The 15,424-nt window shown below is 40.5% G+C and overlaps 1 protein-coding gene across 2 annotated transcripts in view; it reads left to right on the forward strand.

Moving 5' to 3' along the window:
• The first annotated feature begins 1,824 nt into the window (after window positions 1–1,824).
• Window positions 1,825–15,424, forward strand: part of LOC147242675 (gamma-aminobutyric acid receptor subunit rho-2-like) — a 28,697-nt gene continuing 15,097 nt past the window's right edge. For both annotated transcript variants that reach the window (XM_086188860.1, XM_086188861.1), the window contains exons 1-2: window positions 1,825–2,069; window positions 4,713–4,819. In XM_086188860.1, the coding sequence (XP_086044986.1) occupies window positions 1,948–2,069; window positions 4,713–4,819 (229 nt within the window). In that variant the 5' untranslated portion in view covers window positions 1,825–1,947. The remainder of the gene's footprint in view (window positions 2,070–4,712; window positions 4,820–15,424) is intronic.

Here is a 15,424-nt window from a genome sequence, read left to right on the forward strand (position 1 = left end):
ATCTTTTAACAGAGGGTGTTTTTCTTTTATAATAGATGAACTCAAGGACACGGTCTTTGTGAAGGCGCCTGGATGGGATGGTATTCCAATGGAGCTCTAGTTCACTGTCCGGGATCTTTTGTGTCTCATGTTACTATCAATGTTTCAAATTTCAACAGAAGGGCCCATTAACCAGGGATGGCTGATCTCCTTATTGCTAAAGACAGATAAAAATCTAACAGATTGTGGCAGCTATAACAAAAAAATGATGCAAGGCTAACACCATCCATACAGCCATCCATTTTCTACACTGCTTATCTGTTAAGGGTCGCAGGGGGCCCTTATCCCATCGAGTGAGAGGCGGGGTTCACCCTGGATGGGCTGCCAGTCCATCGCAAAGGCTAACACCAAAGGTCTTGAAATGCCTCCGGGATGTGGTGCTTAGAAGAAACTCCATGGAAGAAGTGTGTGAAGTTGTGCGGTCACAAAAAAAAAAAAAGTGTTGTGTTTCTTGGGAATGCAGTTTGTTTGCAGGTGACCAACTGAAGCTATTAAAGAAAAGAAGCTGGATCCAACACATGGTGGAGGTTCCATCATGCTGTGGGGCTGCTTTGCTGCCTCTGCTACTGGAGGCACTGAACACATCAAAGAACTGATGAAATCAGAAGATTTTCAAGGCATCTTCGCACGAAATGTGATACCCAGTGTCTGAAAAACGAGATTTGAGGTGAAGTCTTCACTCTTTCACCTGAAGCATATGTCCAGCAGCTAATGAGATTTTCTGCAAAGGAGCTGATGAACAGCAGTGAGTCCTGACCTAAATCTTAATGACAACTTTTGGAGAGAGCTTCAAAATCTGCTACAGCAACTTGAAAGCGTTTGAACACTTATTGGAGGAAGAAAGGCAGTAATTGTGCCCAGCATTTAATTTTGTGTTTGTATAATTTCACAATCATGTTTTTTTCTTTTTTAATAACCTAGGACTTGTTAGAATATTCTGATTACAAGAGGTTCATTTGCATTCATTTCTTAGAATATTCTAATTGTGTACTTGAAATTTAGAGTTGTTTATAATTCTCAATACCACAGAATAAACATCCTATATTGCTGAGAGGGATATTGGAGCTGCGGCTATGGGGAGATAATTCCACAAGTTTATAGGTTTTTGTTTGTTTGTTTCTTGGAGATAAATGGCAAAAGCTTATCAGTGGATCAACTAACCAGCTGCAGTGTGGAAGAATAAGTATTATGTTTGTTCAGATTCAGATTGAAGAAGTTGCAGGCAGTTAAAGAGGCAGAGCGACAGGCTTACGCCACTGTAGAGAATGCCCTGACACTGTCCTACACTGCAAAAAAATAAATTAATTAATAAAAATCCCGACAAACTATTGACAGAATCCCTCCACATGACATGAAATAGTTTCACTTTCTCCAATTGTCAATGAGTATGTTTTAACTTTAAAGAAAGTCGTTTGATTCATTTTCTGAGATCGGACTGGTTCCTATTTGAGAGAAAAATAAAAGCATGCACATGTCAGGACAAGCTGCCATCTCGTCTGTGTGTGTGTGTGTGTGTGTGAGAGAGAGAGAGAGAGAGAGAGAGAGAGAGAGAGAGAGAGAGGGAGCGAGAGAGAGAGAGAGAGAGAGAGAGAGGGAGCGCGAGAGAGAGAGCGTGTGCTAAGCGGGCTGCTGCGTCTGGTGCTGATGCTGCGCTCCTCGAAAAAGCCCCCATGGAGTCTGCAGACCAATCAGAACGCTGATCAGACTTCACTTCTTCCACCTCTCTCTCTCTCTCTCTCTCTCTCTCTCCGTGAAGCAGCGCTCTTGAACTCATCGTCAGCGTCTCCCTCCCGATGATCACACCTTCTTCCCGTGCCTCTGACAGGAAGATGCAACCGCGCACAGAGCGTTCTGCACGCGGACCCAAGGCGTCATTCACCGACTCACTGAGGGACATTTAAGCTCACCATGGCTCGTTACGCCAGGTTTCTGGTTTTTCTTCTATGTTTGGTCCTGATTGGAGAGTGTCGCAAACACAAAAGCAGGAAAAAGCGGTGGTCTGCGCCGGCGGAGACTCACAAGCCAGGCACGTAAGTGTGGAAAACCTTCTGAGAAATAGTGTTCAATTTTACTTGATTCTTACTTTTCCCCTGTACGTGACCTCTCCTTTACTCTCTCCAGTGAATAGAATTAACTCACATGTATGCACGTATCTGTGCTGCAGACTAAATATTGACAGTCAAGACTAACGTCAGTCTAAGAGAGCGCGATGAATTCATAGCGGATTGATCTCTAAGGACATCTATCTATAATGTTTTCATACGATCTCCGCGCTCCCAGCAGTTCCGATCAACTCGTTTGAAGAAGATTGTAACGCGAGGATTCGGTACCCAATGCAACCCGTCGCATGGTGGTCAGACTGGGAAACAAACTTTGCATAAAAAGCAGTGGTGAAACACCAGCGCGTCGGGTCGCTCCCCAGTCACCTGCGTGTGAAACATTCATTTAGAGCACACAGAGATTCCCTAAAAACACACACATTAGATAAATGCAGATTTAATTCACCACTCTTCTCTCTCTCTCTCTCTCTCTCTCTCTCTCTCTCGCTCGCTCTCTCTCTCTCTCTCTCTCACACACACACACAGATATCACAATCAGGTGTGAATACCTGCTGCTCTCTGACAATGTCACGAAGTCTTGCTGTTGGTTATTGTGACATGTTGAATCACACACACACACACACACACATATACAACAAATATTCCAAGATGAATGAACTTTTGCACTGTAACATTTGATAAAACTAGAGATTGTAGGAAATAGTTTAGCCTAAAAAAAAGAGAAGCAACGCAAGCAATGATATATCTAAGCAACACAATAACATATCTGTCGGCTTTTTAGAAAGATTTACATCTGAGGTAGGAACCATAAGGGCAGGGTATGAAAATCCAGCCCAGTAAGCAGGGATATTCTCTTCATAATGAAGTAGAACTGCAATCCAAGAGCTCAGACCTCTTACAAGGTCATTGTAATATCTGCTAAGAAGCCCTCAAGCCTCTCTAGGCTCCCTCACTAGAGGGTTCAGATGCAGTTTGAGGTTCTCATGTGTTGTGTGTGTGTGTGTGTGTGTGCTCGGCGCTCATGCGCATTTGCACGTGCGTGTGTGTGTGTGTGTGTGTGTGTGTTTGTTCATGAAGGAATCACATTGGATCAATTTAATGTTGTTTGTGGGTGAAGAGTAGAGAGAGATGAGTGAGCTACAGACACAGGAAGAGATGAAGAGTGAGTGATTAGGCGGTGGTACGTGGGACGGGTACCGAGTTAAACTCATCTCCACTTTGGGCATCATAATTAAGTCAGCTACCAGTAGAAAGTCCCCGGATCACCCAAAGACCATGGCTGCTTCTGGTATTGCAACAGTCTTGGTATTGTGTTTGTTAGTGCTGTGAACAATCAGGCAACACAGAGAAAATTAAATAGGTAAAATTAATATAGGTGTCTGTGGGGTGGTTGGAGGATACTCACGACTCCTTGTCTCTTGAACATGTGTGAAGAGTGAAACTTGTGGCTGTGTGCTAGAGTATTCGACAGCTGCAAAAGAAGGTTTAGAGCAAGGGTGCCCAAACTTTTCTCTTGGAGAGCTAAAACACAAACTAAATAGTGTAAAGCAGGCCAAAAGCAAACACACGTTATTTTGCTAAAATACCTGTAGTCTATGTACGGTTGCATTGGTTTTTCAATTTCTTCAGACGTCACTCACAGCAAACTGACATCCTGTACAAAGTGTCTTTCTGCTGCTTGATAAAATGATAATTAAAAATTAGGGATCCTTCATATTTAAAGAGCATTTTTACCTGGCAAAAACAGAAAAACTGTGATTTTATGGTATATTGTTTTAAATTATTGTATATAATTAATTATTCGATCTTTCATGTTATTTTTCATTTACTTATTTATTTAATACATCTGGTGAGCTAAATCATACCGAGCTCTACTGTGGTCAGCATGTCACTGACAAGAATACATTTCATGTTCACATTTTATTCTGCAAGTTGTCCCTTTTATTGAATAATCTTAGACATTTTGATGAAGAATTTTATCATAAAATAGGTCCATTTGCTTTTATTTTCTGTGTTCTGAATTGGTTCTTGAATATCAGTGGTGTCAACAATTCATACTAGATCAATAAATTTATCCTAGGTACCTGAGTCTTATATCTTATAACACATGAAATTTGTCACTGGATTAACTAACTGGCTTCACTATGGAAGAAAAAACAGATGTTTGCTCAGATGCAGGATGAAGAGGCTGCAAGCGGCTAGAGGAGCAGAGCGACAGTCTTACGTCACTGTAGAGGATGCCCTCGCTCTGTCCTACACTGCAAAAAAAAAAAAAAAGATAATCCCAACAAACTATGATGTGTTTTCAAATGTTCCACATTTCAGAGAATCCCAGATGTGAGGTGAAATTATGTCATTTTTGGTTGCGGTTTGGCAGAGGGGGATTTCATAATGTTAGTTGGAGGTTCTGACTTCCACTCGGTGTGGGATGCCACCCACTCTTGTCAGTGTTAATTAAATAAAGTGTCAGACGCATGATTCAGATCCACTCTTAAATGTAAAAGGCTCTTCATTGACCCATGTGCCACTCAATGCAAAGTAGCTAAAAAGTGAGTGAAAAGAAATTATTTTAGACCAAACACTAATGATGCTCCTCTCTGTGTGCCATGTCAGTCCTCTGTCAAAGAAGGTTGCAGACGGAACCAAAACCCGAAAGGTGAAGACCAGCCACCTTCTGCGCATCGATGAGCATGACTTCACCATGAGGCCCGCCTTTGCAGGTAAGGTCAGAAGGCTTGTCGCGAATGATTGTGGCAAGGATAATGTGGCCATTGTCCTTGAGTCTCTGATGGGGTCAAGTCAGAGTGATATTAAATAGCTAATGTAACTTTATAGCTCTTTTCAAAATTTTACACTTTACAGGGTAATTTTACGCCAGTGGTAACAATAAAAATAAAATAAAGTGTATAGAATAAAAGCAGCAAAATTAGCAGGCTAGAAAATTAATTAAAAATAGTGGGATTTCAATGGTGTTAACAGTATCTCCAGTCTTCTGGCATATAGTGGCACCAGTGAACAGTATTTAGGCTAAGAAGGCACTTTCACCATGTTTAGTTTTAAAGACCTGTGTGCGTAATCGAATGACATCTAGAGGTTAAATTGCACATTGCAACTTTTCCACTCACTCCTCCCTTCACAGGTTCATAAGAGAACCTACAGTAGCCTGGATGACCATCTGTGTATGATCCTACATTTGTCAAAGTTTGAATTCTCAAATATCTCAAAGCACAAAATTGTTACGCAGAAACTAATTTAAATTTAGGTCAAACTGCTTTGTTAGCCTCCTATAAGTGATGTTAGTTTTTGTGTCTTTTCAAAAAAGCCCATTCCAGAAAACAGCTGCAATGGAAGCCTGGTCAGAGTGACTGAAATGAAATGCACTTCAGTCTGAGTGTCAGGCTAATTCCAGCCTGCTACAGATAAAAGCTTGCAAGTTTTTCGACATTGCGTTTTTGATGTTAAGGTGTTTATCAAGAGCCAGTCGTCTTTCGACATTGTCTGGACCTTTATGTTGTTCACATGTCAAGGTTGGCCCTTTGTTGAACCTGAGCATGACATGACTGCAAAAGAGAAACTGGTTTATTTTCCCCATCTACCCTTCTGCAGGTACCATTATGCTGTAAGTACATACAGACATGGGGCTGGGGTCATCCTGCAACCCCTTGTAGAGAAACCTGAAAATTCCCTCTCGTCCCTGCTGTTCCTTCAGTTTATTGCCCTCCTTCTCTGCACAGACCTTTCCAAGCCAACTATTTGTCAAGTTTGATGGGCTGTGTGTATGTTCCAGACCTGACAATGATCGATCATGTGGACTGGAGCAGAAGTTCATGCACAGGCTGCGTGTGTCCTTGCTTTACACCTTGAATGGCAGAGATACGCCAATTCTGTCGGGATATGAGGAGGCAATTAAAAATAAGAAGCTTATTTGTTGAACTAAATAGTCCCAGACTGCTAGTCAGCATAAAGAGGCCCTATTTATACTCCGGTGCTAAATGAAGCATCCCACAGTGAATTGCATGCTCCCCTGGGACTACAGTCACAGCCACAGATGGCAGTGTGGATCCCACTGAGGATCACTTTTTGACTTGTTTTTGTCAGCTTTTGTTTCCTGTCTGCCTCTGCACCAGCAGCAGCAGAAGAAGAATGGGATATTCAAACATCATCAAACGCTGAGTTGTGTATGTGTGCTGCTGCTGCCGCACTCACTTGGCTGTGGAAGACGGGTGTAGCAGCTGCTGTGGCTCCTCCTGGCTTCAAAAGGACCGACAGCAGTGTTACTAATGAAAGCCTCTTACATGGCCACGTCCTGTTTGCGGGGCAAACAATATCCAGAATGATGCTGAAACATGCCAGCAGGGATGCCAAGGTACAGATGGAGAAAATTCTGGAGTCACAATCAGATCCTGATCACAGAGAATTCTATTGTGGTATCACAAAAAACAATTCATCAGAAAAATGGCATTTGTTTGGTTTGTGCAGGTGGATCAGTGAAGACTGATAAGGTTTCTTTTTCCTAATGAGAGGTCCTCTTCCTCTGGCAAGACGTCAGTCATTTACAAGCTAGACTGCCTATTCATAAGTGAAGTCCATCCATCCATTGTCTTCCGCTTATCCTGTTAAGGGTCGCAGGGGGCTGGACCCTATCGGCTTTCGGGCGAGAGGCGGGGTTCACCCTGGACAGGTCGCTAGTCCATTGCAGAGCCAACACAAATAGACAGACAACCATTCAAACTCACAGTCAAACCTACGGTCAATTTAGAGTATCTGATTAACTTCATCCCCTTTTGCATGTCTTTGGACAGTGGGAGGAAGCCGGAGTATACAGAGAGAACCCACACTAGTTATCATTCACTTTACATCTTGTAAATGTTCATAATTACGTTTTGAAGGCTTTTCTTTTTTTTTTATGAAAAACATCGGGATGAGAGAGCTCTCAACCTAGAGTTATCTTTAACCTCCATTTTGCTGAAACAATATGTCATGATACTCATCTTGCACACCAGTTTTGACACAGTGAAATGACATCACAGGTATCTGTAATTCTGTTAATACAGGCTGTCAAAAAATGAAACCCAGTCATGACTGAGACAGCAGTTTTCACAGAATGTGGAAAGCTTTTTTTTTTCTTTTCAGTTAGCTGTTTTTCAGTTTGTTTATGGTTTGTGTATCCAAATGTAATTTTGGATGAATTAGCTGACATATTCCCTGCAGCTTCAGCCACTGACAGTTCATTGTGAATGGGGGTTGGAGGAGTGAAGGGAGCAGCTGCTAACAGCAAAGATTCTTGTTGCGTTCAGTAAGTAAATCAAGATATATATATATATATATATATATATATATATATATATATATATAATCAATTAATGCACAGGCAATTTAGCAATATCACCACAGTTGTGGTTTCCTACATGAAATCTAAAGTCTGCTAGGTGAAAATGTAGTTGTTTCCAAGGCAAGACTGAGAAGACTAATCTCAAGGCAGTTCATTCATCAAGATCTATGGCAAGTGGGAGGTGGGGGCAGGTATTCAAACATACTCTGGAACCGCGACTGCCATGTATGAGGCCAGGGTTTGCATTTCTGTCAGGGTATAATCACAACATTCTCAGCTACCACGCCTCCAGAGCAGGAGATCCGTTTTCTGAGACCACCATCATAGGTCTTTCTGTGTGTCTGAAGTCAGTACATGTTCAATATGCTGAAGGTGTGAATCTCAATTTTTTACCAAATTAAGCTCTCATTCGCAAAAAAGCCATGCACAACAGATATTTGAAATATCAGCTATCTTAGCTGATAAATGGTAAAACTGCTTGCCTGCTTACCACACTGCTTCTACTGCCTTGTTTGTCACTGTGGTCCTCAACTCTAACATGTACAAGATGACATTTGTTTGGATGAAAGATTTCTGGTTTTGATTCCTGGTTGCATTTATTTATGGAGCTATGTGCTTGGGATTCACAAGACGTCTGACACACGGTTAGACCTGTCATGCATTAGTCACGTTTGCATTAATACATCATGTTTTCCCTTCATTGCATCCTCCGGGATTCTGAAGAACCCTCAGCACATGGATACTTTGTAATGCACAGCCCGAGCTGTCTTACTCAGCCCTACAGTGTGACCCAATAGTGGATTTAAAGTTGCTAATCCATGAAAATAGGAGCAGTCAGGAATCATTAGGTGGAATGGATGGGGTGCTTCCCTCTTGTTTAACCACACATCTGAAGGAATTACAGGAGGACAATTCATCTTTGGGTAAATGAAGGACTTCCTACAAATTGTAGCTACTTTCTGTGGCAGCATTAGATGGAACAGCTGTTTTGTAATGATGGGTAGCTTGATTCATCCAGCAGCCCTTAAAACACAGCGATGACATGCGAAGAAAAAAAAAACTGAGTATTTTCCTCATAAATGGGAAGTTAAAACATTTTTTTTTTGCTCCATTCAATTCAATTCAATAGGCTCAAGATTTGTGTCACTACTGCCTCACTATCACTAACATTTGGCTTTGTCATTTGACTCAGCAGAACTAATGAGACTTTATAAGCATCAGCTTGGAAGTATGACGCTGCAGTGATTTTTGGTGTGATTCTGGATACTTCTGTCAGCTGCCCAGTATGGTGCTGTTCGACTAGAATCACTGCAGCCATGCCTTATTTTAGCACGGTTGCATTAACAATGCTTGCTGAGTGAGTTTTGTTTGGGGCTGGAAAAATAAGCACTGCCCGAAAATAAGTTGTTGGGAGTACCTGCCTCCGAATACAAAGACACCGTGGGTCCATTTTAGCAGTCTGCACAGCTGCTAGCTGCTCACTCCCAGCCCTGCTGTTCCACTGCTTTCCTGACACTGATTGCAACACACTTGAAAAGAAAGAGAAAGGCAAACTCATCTAATGGCAATAGAAAAGGGGTCAGTTGCATACTCACCAGGTTTACTAGCAAAGGATGTAGGTTTATGTAAGGGCAGAAGTGACATGTCCCTCCCCACCAAAGTTTTGGCAAGATAGAATGTTCCTTCCATTGTTTGAGCAAACTTGCTCACATTATCTCAAGATTTAAGCATTATTAGGTCATAGAGAGGCATAGAAATAAACTCTAAAAGCGGGAACTCTCCATTGTTGCAAGTCAAAAGGCTTTTTGAATGGGGTTTCCCTTAAATGTATGAAATAAGGTCTGCAGTTCACACTAGCTTAATAAATTTTAACATTTTGTTCTACTAGGAGAAAAAAGTTCTGCACCCTCAGGTTTATAAATGCAATCATTCTGTCTACAAGAGAATACACCACTAAACAATGGACCTAAAGGTAGCCATCTTGTTGACAGGGACAACACAGATATCAATATCAATTGAAAAAATAGCTATAAAAAGGTATCAGGCAAGAGCCGTGATGAATAATGAACACCCAAATCTATTTGAAAAAACATCTTGGATCAGAACGTAACACACATGTCAAAATCCTACTTTAGACTCATAGGCTGAAGTGTTTCTAAAATGCCATATCCTTCTGTCCTGATCTCTCCCTCTTGGGGACTCACCATGTTCGATACCCTTAAATCATAGATGAGATAAGATATGAAACTTACCACATTGATAATTTTTATCCTTAAGGGGGGGCAAAAGAGTCTGCTTTAGATCTGTCTAAATGTCGTTCCATACCAGCTCATTTGACAAGTTCAGGCCTCTTCAGTAGAGAGAAGGATGCTTGAAATGCTTGGCAAGTTCAGGATCAGAGGTCAAGACAAGCCATTGTTTGAAGGTGCTACCCTTTAGGATATAGGTCTGTAGAGTATATGTGATGATAAATTGTAAAATTTGATCTTCTTGACACTTTTTTTTTTTTTTTTTTTTACAAAATAAAACATCAGACTGGGGTTTAGAACATGCCCTTTTTTAGGCCCCAATGACACATTTGAAGTGTAAGGGATACCTCAGTCCAAATTTTTGTTCATAGCAACTTGATCAATGACTGGCTCATCAGTGACAAAGACATCTGCGCCTATAAAACTAGCTCTCAAGTGGACCATGTTTCAGAGCTCTGTGATGAGCATTGCTGGTTACAAAAAGGAATGTATTTCTATTTGTTTCTTTTTGATATAGCGTAGTAATTAGGCCATGTTGCATAATTCAATCCAAATATCTAAAACAGACATATACTTACAGAGCTTATTTTCTGCCATAATCCAATGTAAAAAGACCAGAGGCTCCTGGTCGAGGGAGACCATGGAGATGCTAATTTCATCATCTCTGCTGCACTCTATTCCAACATGGTCTTTCAGTCTTCAGGAGGCAGGTGGTTGGCAAATCTCAGGTCTGCTGACAATCTGTTGCCCTCTCTTGGTGACTCAAGTCTGGCTGAAGCAGCATCACAGCTGAAACGAACTGTTAATATTTATCGGTGGATTCGAAAAGAATGCGCATCATACCAGACACTGAGCTGATAGATAGCTGTAGAAGTATCTGTTGTGTTCATGCTAATATATGTAATGATACAAACAAATCACGCTTCAAACACAGCTACTGACTGCTGGATGGTAAATACTCAAGCTGTCTGGTGGCTGGGACTTGCAGCCAGATGAAGAGACACAAACATAGAAACCAAATTAAGCTTTTTTTTTCTTTCTTTTTTTGAGACTTACCGCTGGTTTTTCATGTGGACATGACTAATAGAATGTTCCAACCACAGATGGTCTTCAAAAAAAAAATGAAATGAACACGCCTGTACTTAATAATGAATACAGAAATATTGCATCATTCTCTCCTAATGAGCACGAATGAGTCATCTAATGTGAGACTGATTTGTCCACTCTTCTCATCTGATTGTCTTCACGGATGTGGGAACTCTTTGTGATTGGAACTGGGATGTGGGACATATATATTGGAATGATAAATGTTTTAGGACACTGGAACATCTTGGCACTCATTATATTCATTATCTGATTTCACAGTCTGTTATGCTCATGCACAAGATTTGCTGATTTATTTGACACATCATAATATATCAGACAACAAGCAAGAATATCATTTTAAAAATTCCTTTTAGCTGTAGACTATAACATGACTGCAATATTTAGTGATCACTCTGCAGAGATATACACTGGGATCAAAGGGCGGGGTGTCCTTGTCATCCCCAGCGCTGTTCCTCTTGTCTCTTCCCCTATTTTTTCCCCTTCCCTGCCCTTGTGTTCCCTTTATTGTTTTGGCTTTATTTGACTTTGAAATTCAGTTTGATTTGCCGTCTTCTGCTGCAGTCAAATATTTTTACAGTCAGATTTTTAGAGTTGGCATGTTGTTCTTCCAACTTTGTTGTGTTCATGAGCTCATGAGGTAACAACAAGGACACTACAGAGAAAGTTTGTTGTATTTTACTGCTTTTCTGCCAATTTTTTTACGACAATGAAGTGCAGAGGAAAAGTCATATTACGATCAGGATTAATGATAATGGATCATTTTTAAAGCTAGTCCTGCTCTACACAGATAGCGTCAAACATTTATTCCAAGAATTATATTCAACATGTGAATTATTATGTGATTTGATAAAAAATATACTTATACTTACTTAAACAACACTGACTATTTTTCTACTCGTCAACTTATTTTATAGACTTATTCAGAATCTACTAGTGTTTTTCCAACATGAAGGGCCATTCATGTGATTTTTTCCAGAATCAAAAACTTGGTATTCCTTTTAAGGGTAGTGATGGTCGTCTCTGTCAGATTCTCCTTTTTTTCTCCATCCAGTTTTTTTTTTTATTGTGGTTCACTAGCCTGTTTGTTAGTTTGAGCCTGCTTTTTTAGGTTTTTGTCAAGTTTCAGTTTCATGTCTGCACTTGAGATCGCCCATCTCCATTATCTCTACTAATTGTGATTATAATTAGGTTTTTAACTTTTAGAATGTAAGTCAATTAGTTATTAGTTATTTGGATTAGCCACAATTACTTCTATTTGAGTACATGATTTTTGCTACATTTTCTTGAGCACAGTTTTTACCCACCATTGTGGGTAACACAACATTGCACAACAAAAAAAGCCTCAAGATGCCAGAAGGAGGGAGGGGGTGGGTTGTTGTGAGAAATTACCAACGACATTGCACCTTCGGGATCTATGACAGGGTCTGCAGCAGTTTCATTCCCAGCAGCCTTCTGTAATAATAACATGCTTCATATCTATCACTGTAATTTTGCAGAACTTTATGCGATTCAACCACTTTTTTAAAGATATGAATGTACTGTGACCACTGACAGAAAATCCACTCACCTCTACTGTATTGAAGTGGAGACATTTCTCTGAGATAGCTCTCATAACCTGGATTCTGCAGGGATAGATAGTATATTGGGTAGTGTTTTTGATAGATATATTGTATATATGGTAGGCTGACCCCTTGAAAGATTTTCTGTCTTTAATGTAAGATCTGAGTTCAGAATGCAACCCTAGATTAGGATCCAGTAAAAGAAAGGCTGGAGGCAGAGCTCACACATTTTTAAAAAGTACAAAACTGCCTCCAGAAGTAAAATATCCCCCTAGTACACAATTTCAAGCGTAAGATTTTAATATGCCTGAACATCTGTTGGCACACATCAAAATAAAAGTCCCTCCTCAGCACCCACATCCCCCACCTTTGATTAATGATCATAATGTAGCATGTAAAGTGTAACTTTCTTAATTAGGGACGCCATGAAATTTCATCTACAGGGAGAAATGAATGTCCACGCAGTGTCTCCAATAATTAACCTTCTAAAAAATTCAGAAGCTTAATACATCCCTATAAGTAGCCAATATGTTTGCTTTTCATATTATTTTGCAAATTAAATGAGCTGTTTTTTCCTTTGATGATAATAATATTCTAAGGAACAAGTCATGCTATTAAATGAAGCCTATTGGGTTTTGTAGTGCCCTCAAGAAAGCGGAACAATGCAACTATCAATATGCTCAGCGTGCTGCCAGTGTGCACCCATAAACAGACTGTTTTGCATTTTGACATGCACTTTTTGCTGCACTGAGATGTTGATCCTTGATGCTGTGTTGTTCATGCTTGTGGGCCTGTAAGGTCAGGAGAACTCTGGCTGACGCATTCTTGCTTCATGCCCCATTTGAAAATAGCCAACATAGAAGTGCTTCTGAAGGCTACAAGAGCCAGCAGGAATTATGAAGTGGAGCATTGCTGTGACGCATTCATGGGTCTCATCTGATGATCAGTGACGTAGAATAATGCAGCGAAAATAGGAAAAAGCCATCTTCTGGCAAAATCACACGCAGGACATTTCCCCTGTGCACTGTTGTCATGTCTGAACACACACACACACAGACACAAGCCGTGCTTTTCAGCCTAAATGAGAGAAAGCACAGAGGCCTTCATATTCTGTAATTCATGGAACAATCACAGCTCCTCAAGATTTTCACTGTGACTGAGTCTTTCAAATGCTGTTCATCTCAGAATTGGTTCTCAGTGTTGCCTCGCGTGACCCAGCTGAGGCAGAGAGAAATCCCGGGGTGATCCTGTCCTATAAGCACCACCAGGCCTTTTTTTTCTCAGCAGGTGTCTGGTGTTATGTCCACAGAGGGAACATGTCAGCTGGAGCTCAGACTTTTGGAGTCTGGCATGTGATGTGTGGCATATTGTGTGACTGAGTGTGTGGAGGACCCACCACTGACAGCTGGCACTGGGCATGAATTAATATTCCCTCTTCCAGGTTCCGCTGGTTATGTAAGGCTGGCATCCTCACCACTGCACAGATTAACAATGCTACAGCTGCCAATGGGTCTTCATTGGACAAATAAATGATTAGTGTCTGAGTTTATAATTATAACTTAATCATTATTACATTTTTTTCTTCAATTTATATAGATGATGTAGACATAGTTTTTCCTGCTAAACCCCACCATGATCTTATAGAAGTACATTTTGGATGTGACCTGAACAAGCACAATTTCAATCCCCCAACCAGTTGTGGGCTGCTTATTACCAGAATGTTGGAGTGACACCTCCTAGAGTAAGAAGCATGGAAATGCTAACTTATTTAGCATTAGCCCAAAGGCAAAACTCCTAATTTACCAGTCCATTTACATGTTATCCCTCTCATGTTCACAAGTTGTTAATTGTGACTGAAAGAATGACATTCTGGATATCATCTGCAGAAATAAGCCTCCACATTAGGGTGGCTGGCCTGGGTTGCTGGAAAGATTGTAAGTTCCAAGCCATGATTCCAATGCACTGATGTTATTGATCCTCAGTATTCAGTCATAAATATCTAAACATATATTTGCAAATAATTATTAAATCCATCTAGGGGCAACGTTCTGGAACAAAACAACAAAAATCAATGCATACCTTAATACTTGATACTTTTTAAATTAGCAGTATTTTCTTCCATCAAAAAAAAAAAAAGAATGAACAAAGTGTTTTGGATTTATTTCATTTGGTTATGTGTAATTATGATTTGGTATGTCTTTAAAATATAGGTGCTGATTAATGGAGAACGTTATATAGGTTCACTTCCCCAATACTGCAAAACATCCAGGAAATAATAAATATTAATTTATTCCTGATAGTTAATTACATTAAGAATTGAAACCAAATTACAGTCAATTTGAAGCACAATTCTTATATTATGTCTTCATGTCTTTCAAAAATATCTTTTCATTGTATATTCAATATGATAGGTGGCATGATGGTGCAGTGGTTCGCACTGTTGCCTCACAGCAAGAAGGTTCCGGGTTCGAGCCCCAACTAACTCAGTCTTTCTGTGTGGAGTCTGCATGATCTCCCTTTTCCTGTGTGGGTTCTCTCTGGTACTCCAGCTTCCTCCCACAGTCCAAAGACATCAAGAGGGGACGAGGCTGATTGATACTCTAAATTGACCGTAGATGTGACTGTGAGTGTGAATGGTTGTCTGTCTATATGTGTTGGCCCTGTGATGGACTGGTGACCTGTCCAGGGTGAACCCCGCCTCTCGCCTGAAGGCTGCTGGGATAAGCCCCAGCCCCCCCCCCCCCCCCCCCGCGTGACCCTTAACAGGATAAGCGGTAGAAAATGGATGGATGGATGGATTCAATATGATCAGGTTTAGGGATATAATGACTATAACAAATAAGAGGTAGGTTTTGCCAACTAAAACATTTAATTCATAGGTACAGTATAGAGAACTTTTAGTTTCACTTTTAAAAAGCAGACATCATTAAGTGTTGCATTGTGACAGGAGCTGTAACCTATAAACATATTGGTATTTCTCCTCATAAAGGACACACTACCTCTTTCATTAGCTCGGGAGGTACACTTTATGCAGTCGAAGAATACAATGTAAACATGGTTTCCAGTTTTAATTTGTCC

The sequence above is a fragment of the Aulostomus chinensis genome, chromosome 20, assembly GCF_037954235.1.
Source record: "Aulostomus chinensis isolate RoL2024-O1b breed Wild chromosome 20, RoL_Achi_v1.0, whole genome shotgun sequence".
In the NCBI taxonomy this organism is placed as follows: Eukaryota; Metazoa; Chordata; class Actinopteri; order Syngnathiformes; family Aulostomidae; genus Aulostomus; species Aulostomus chinensis.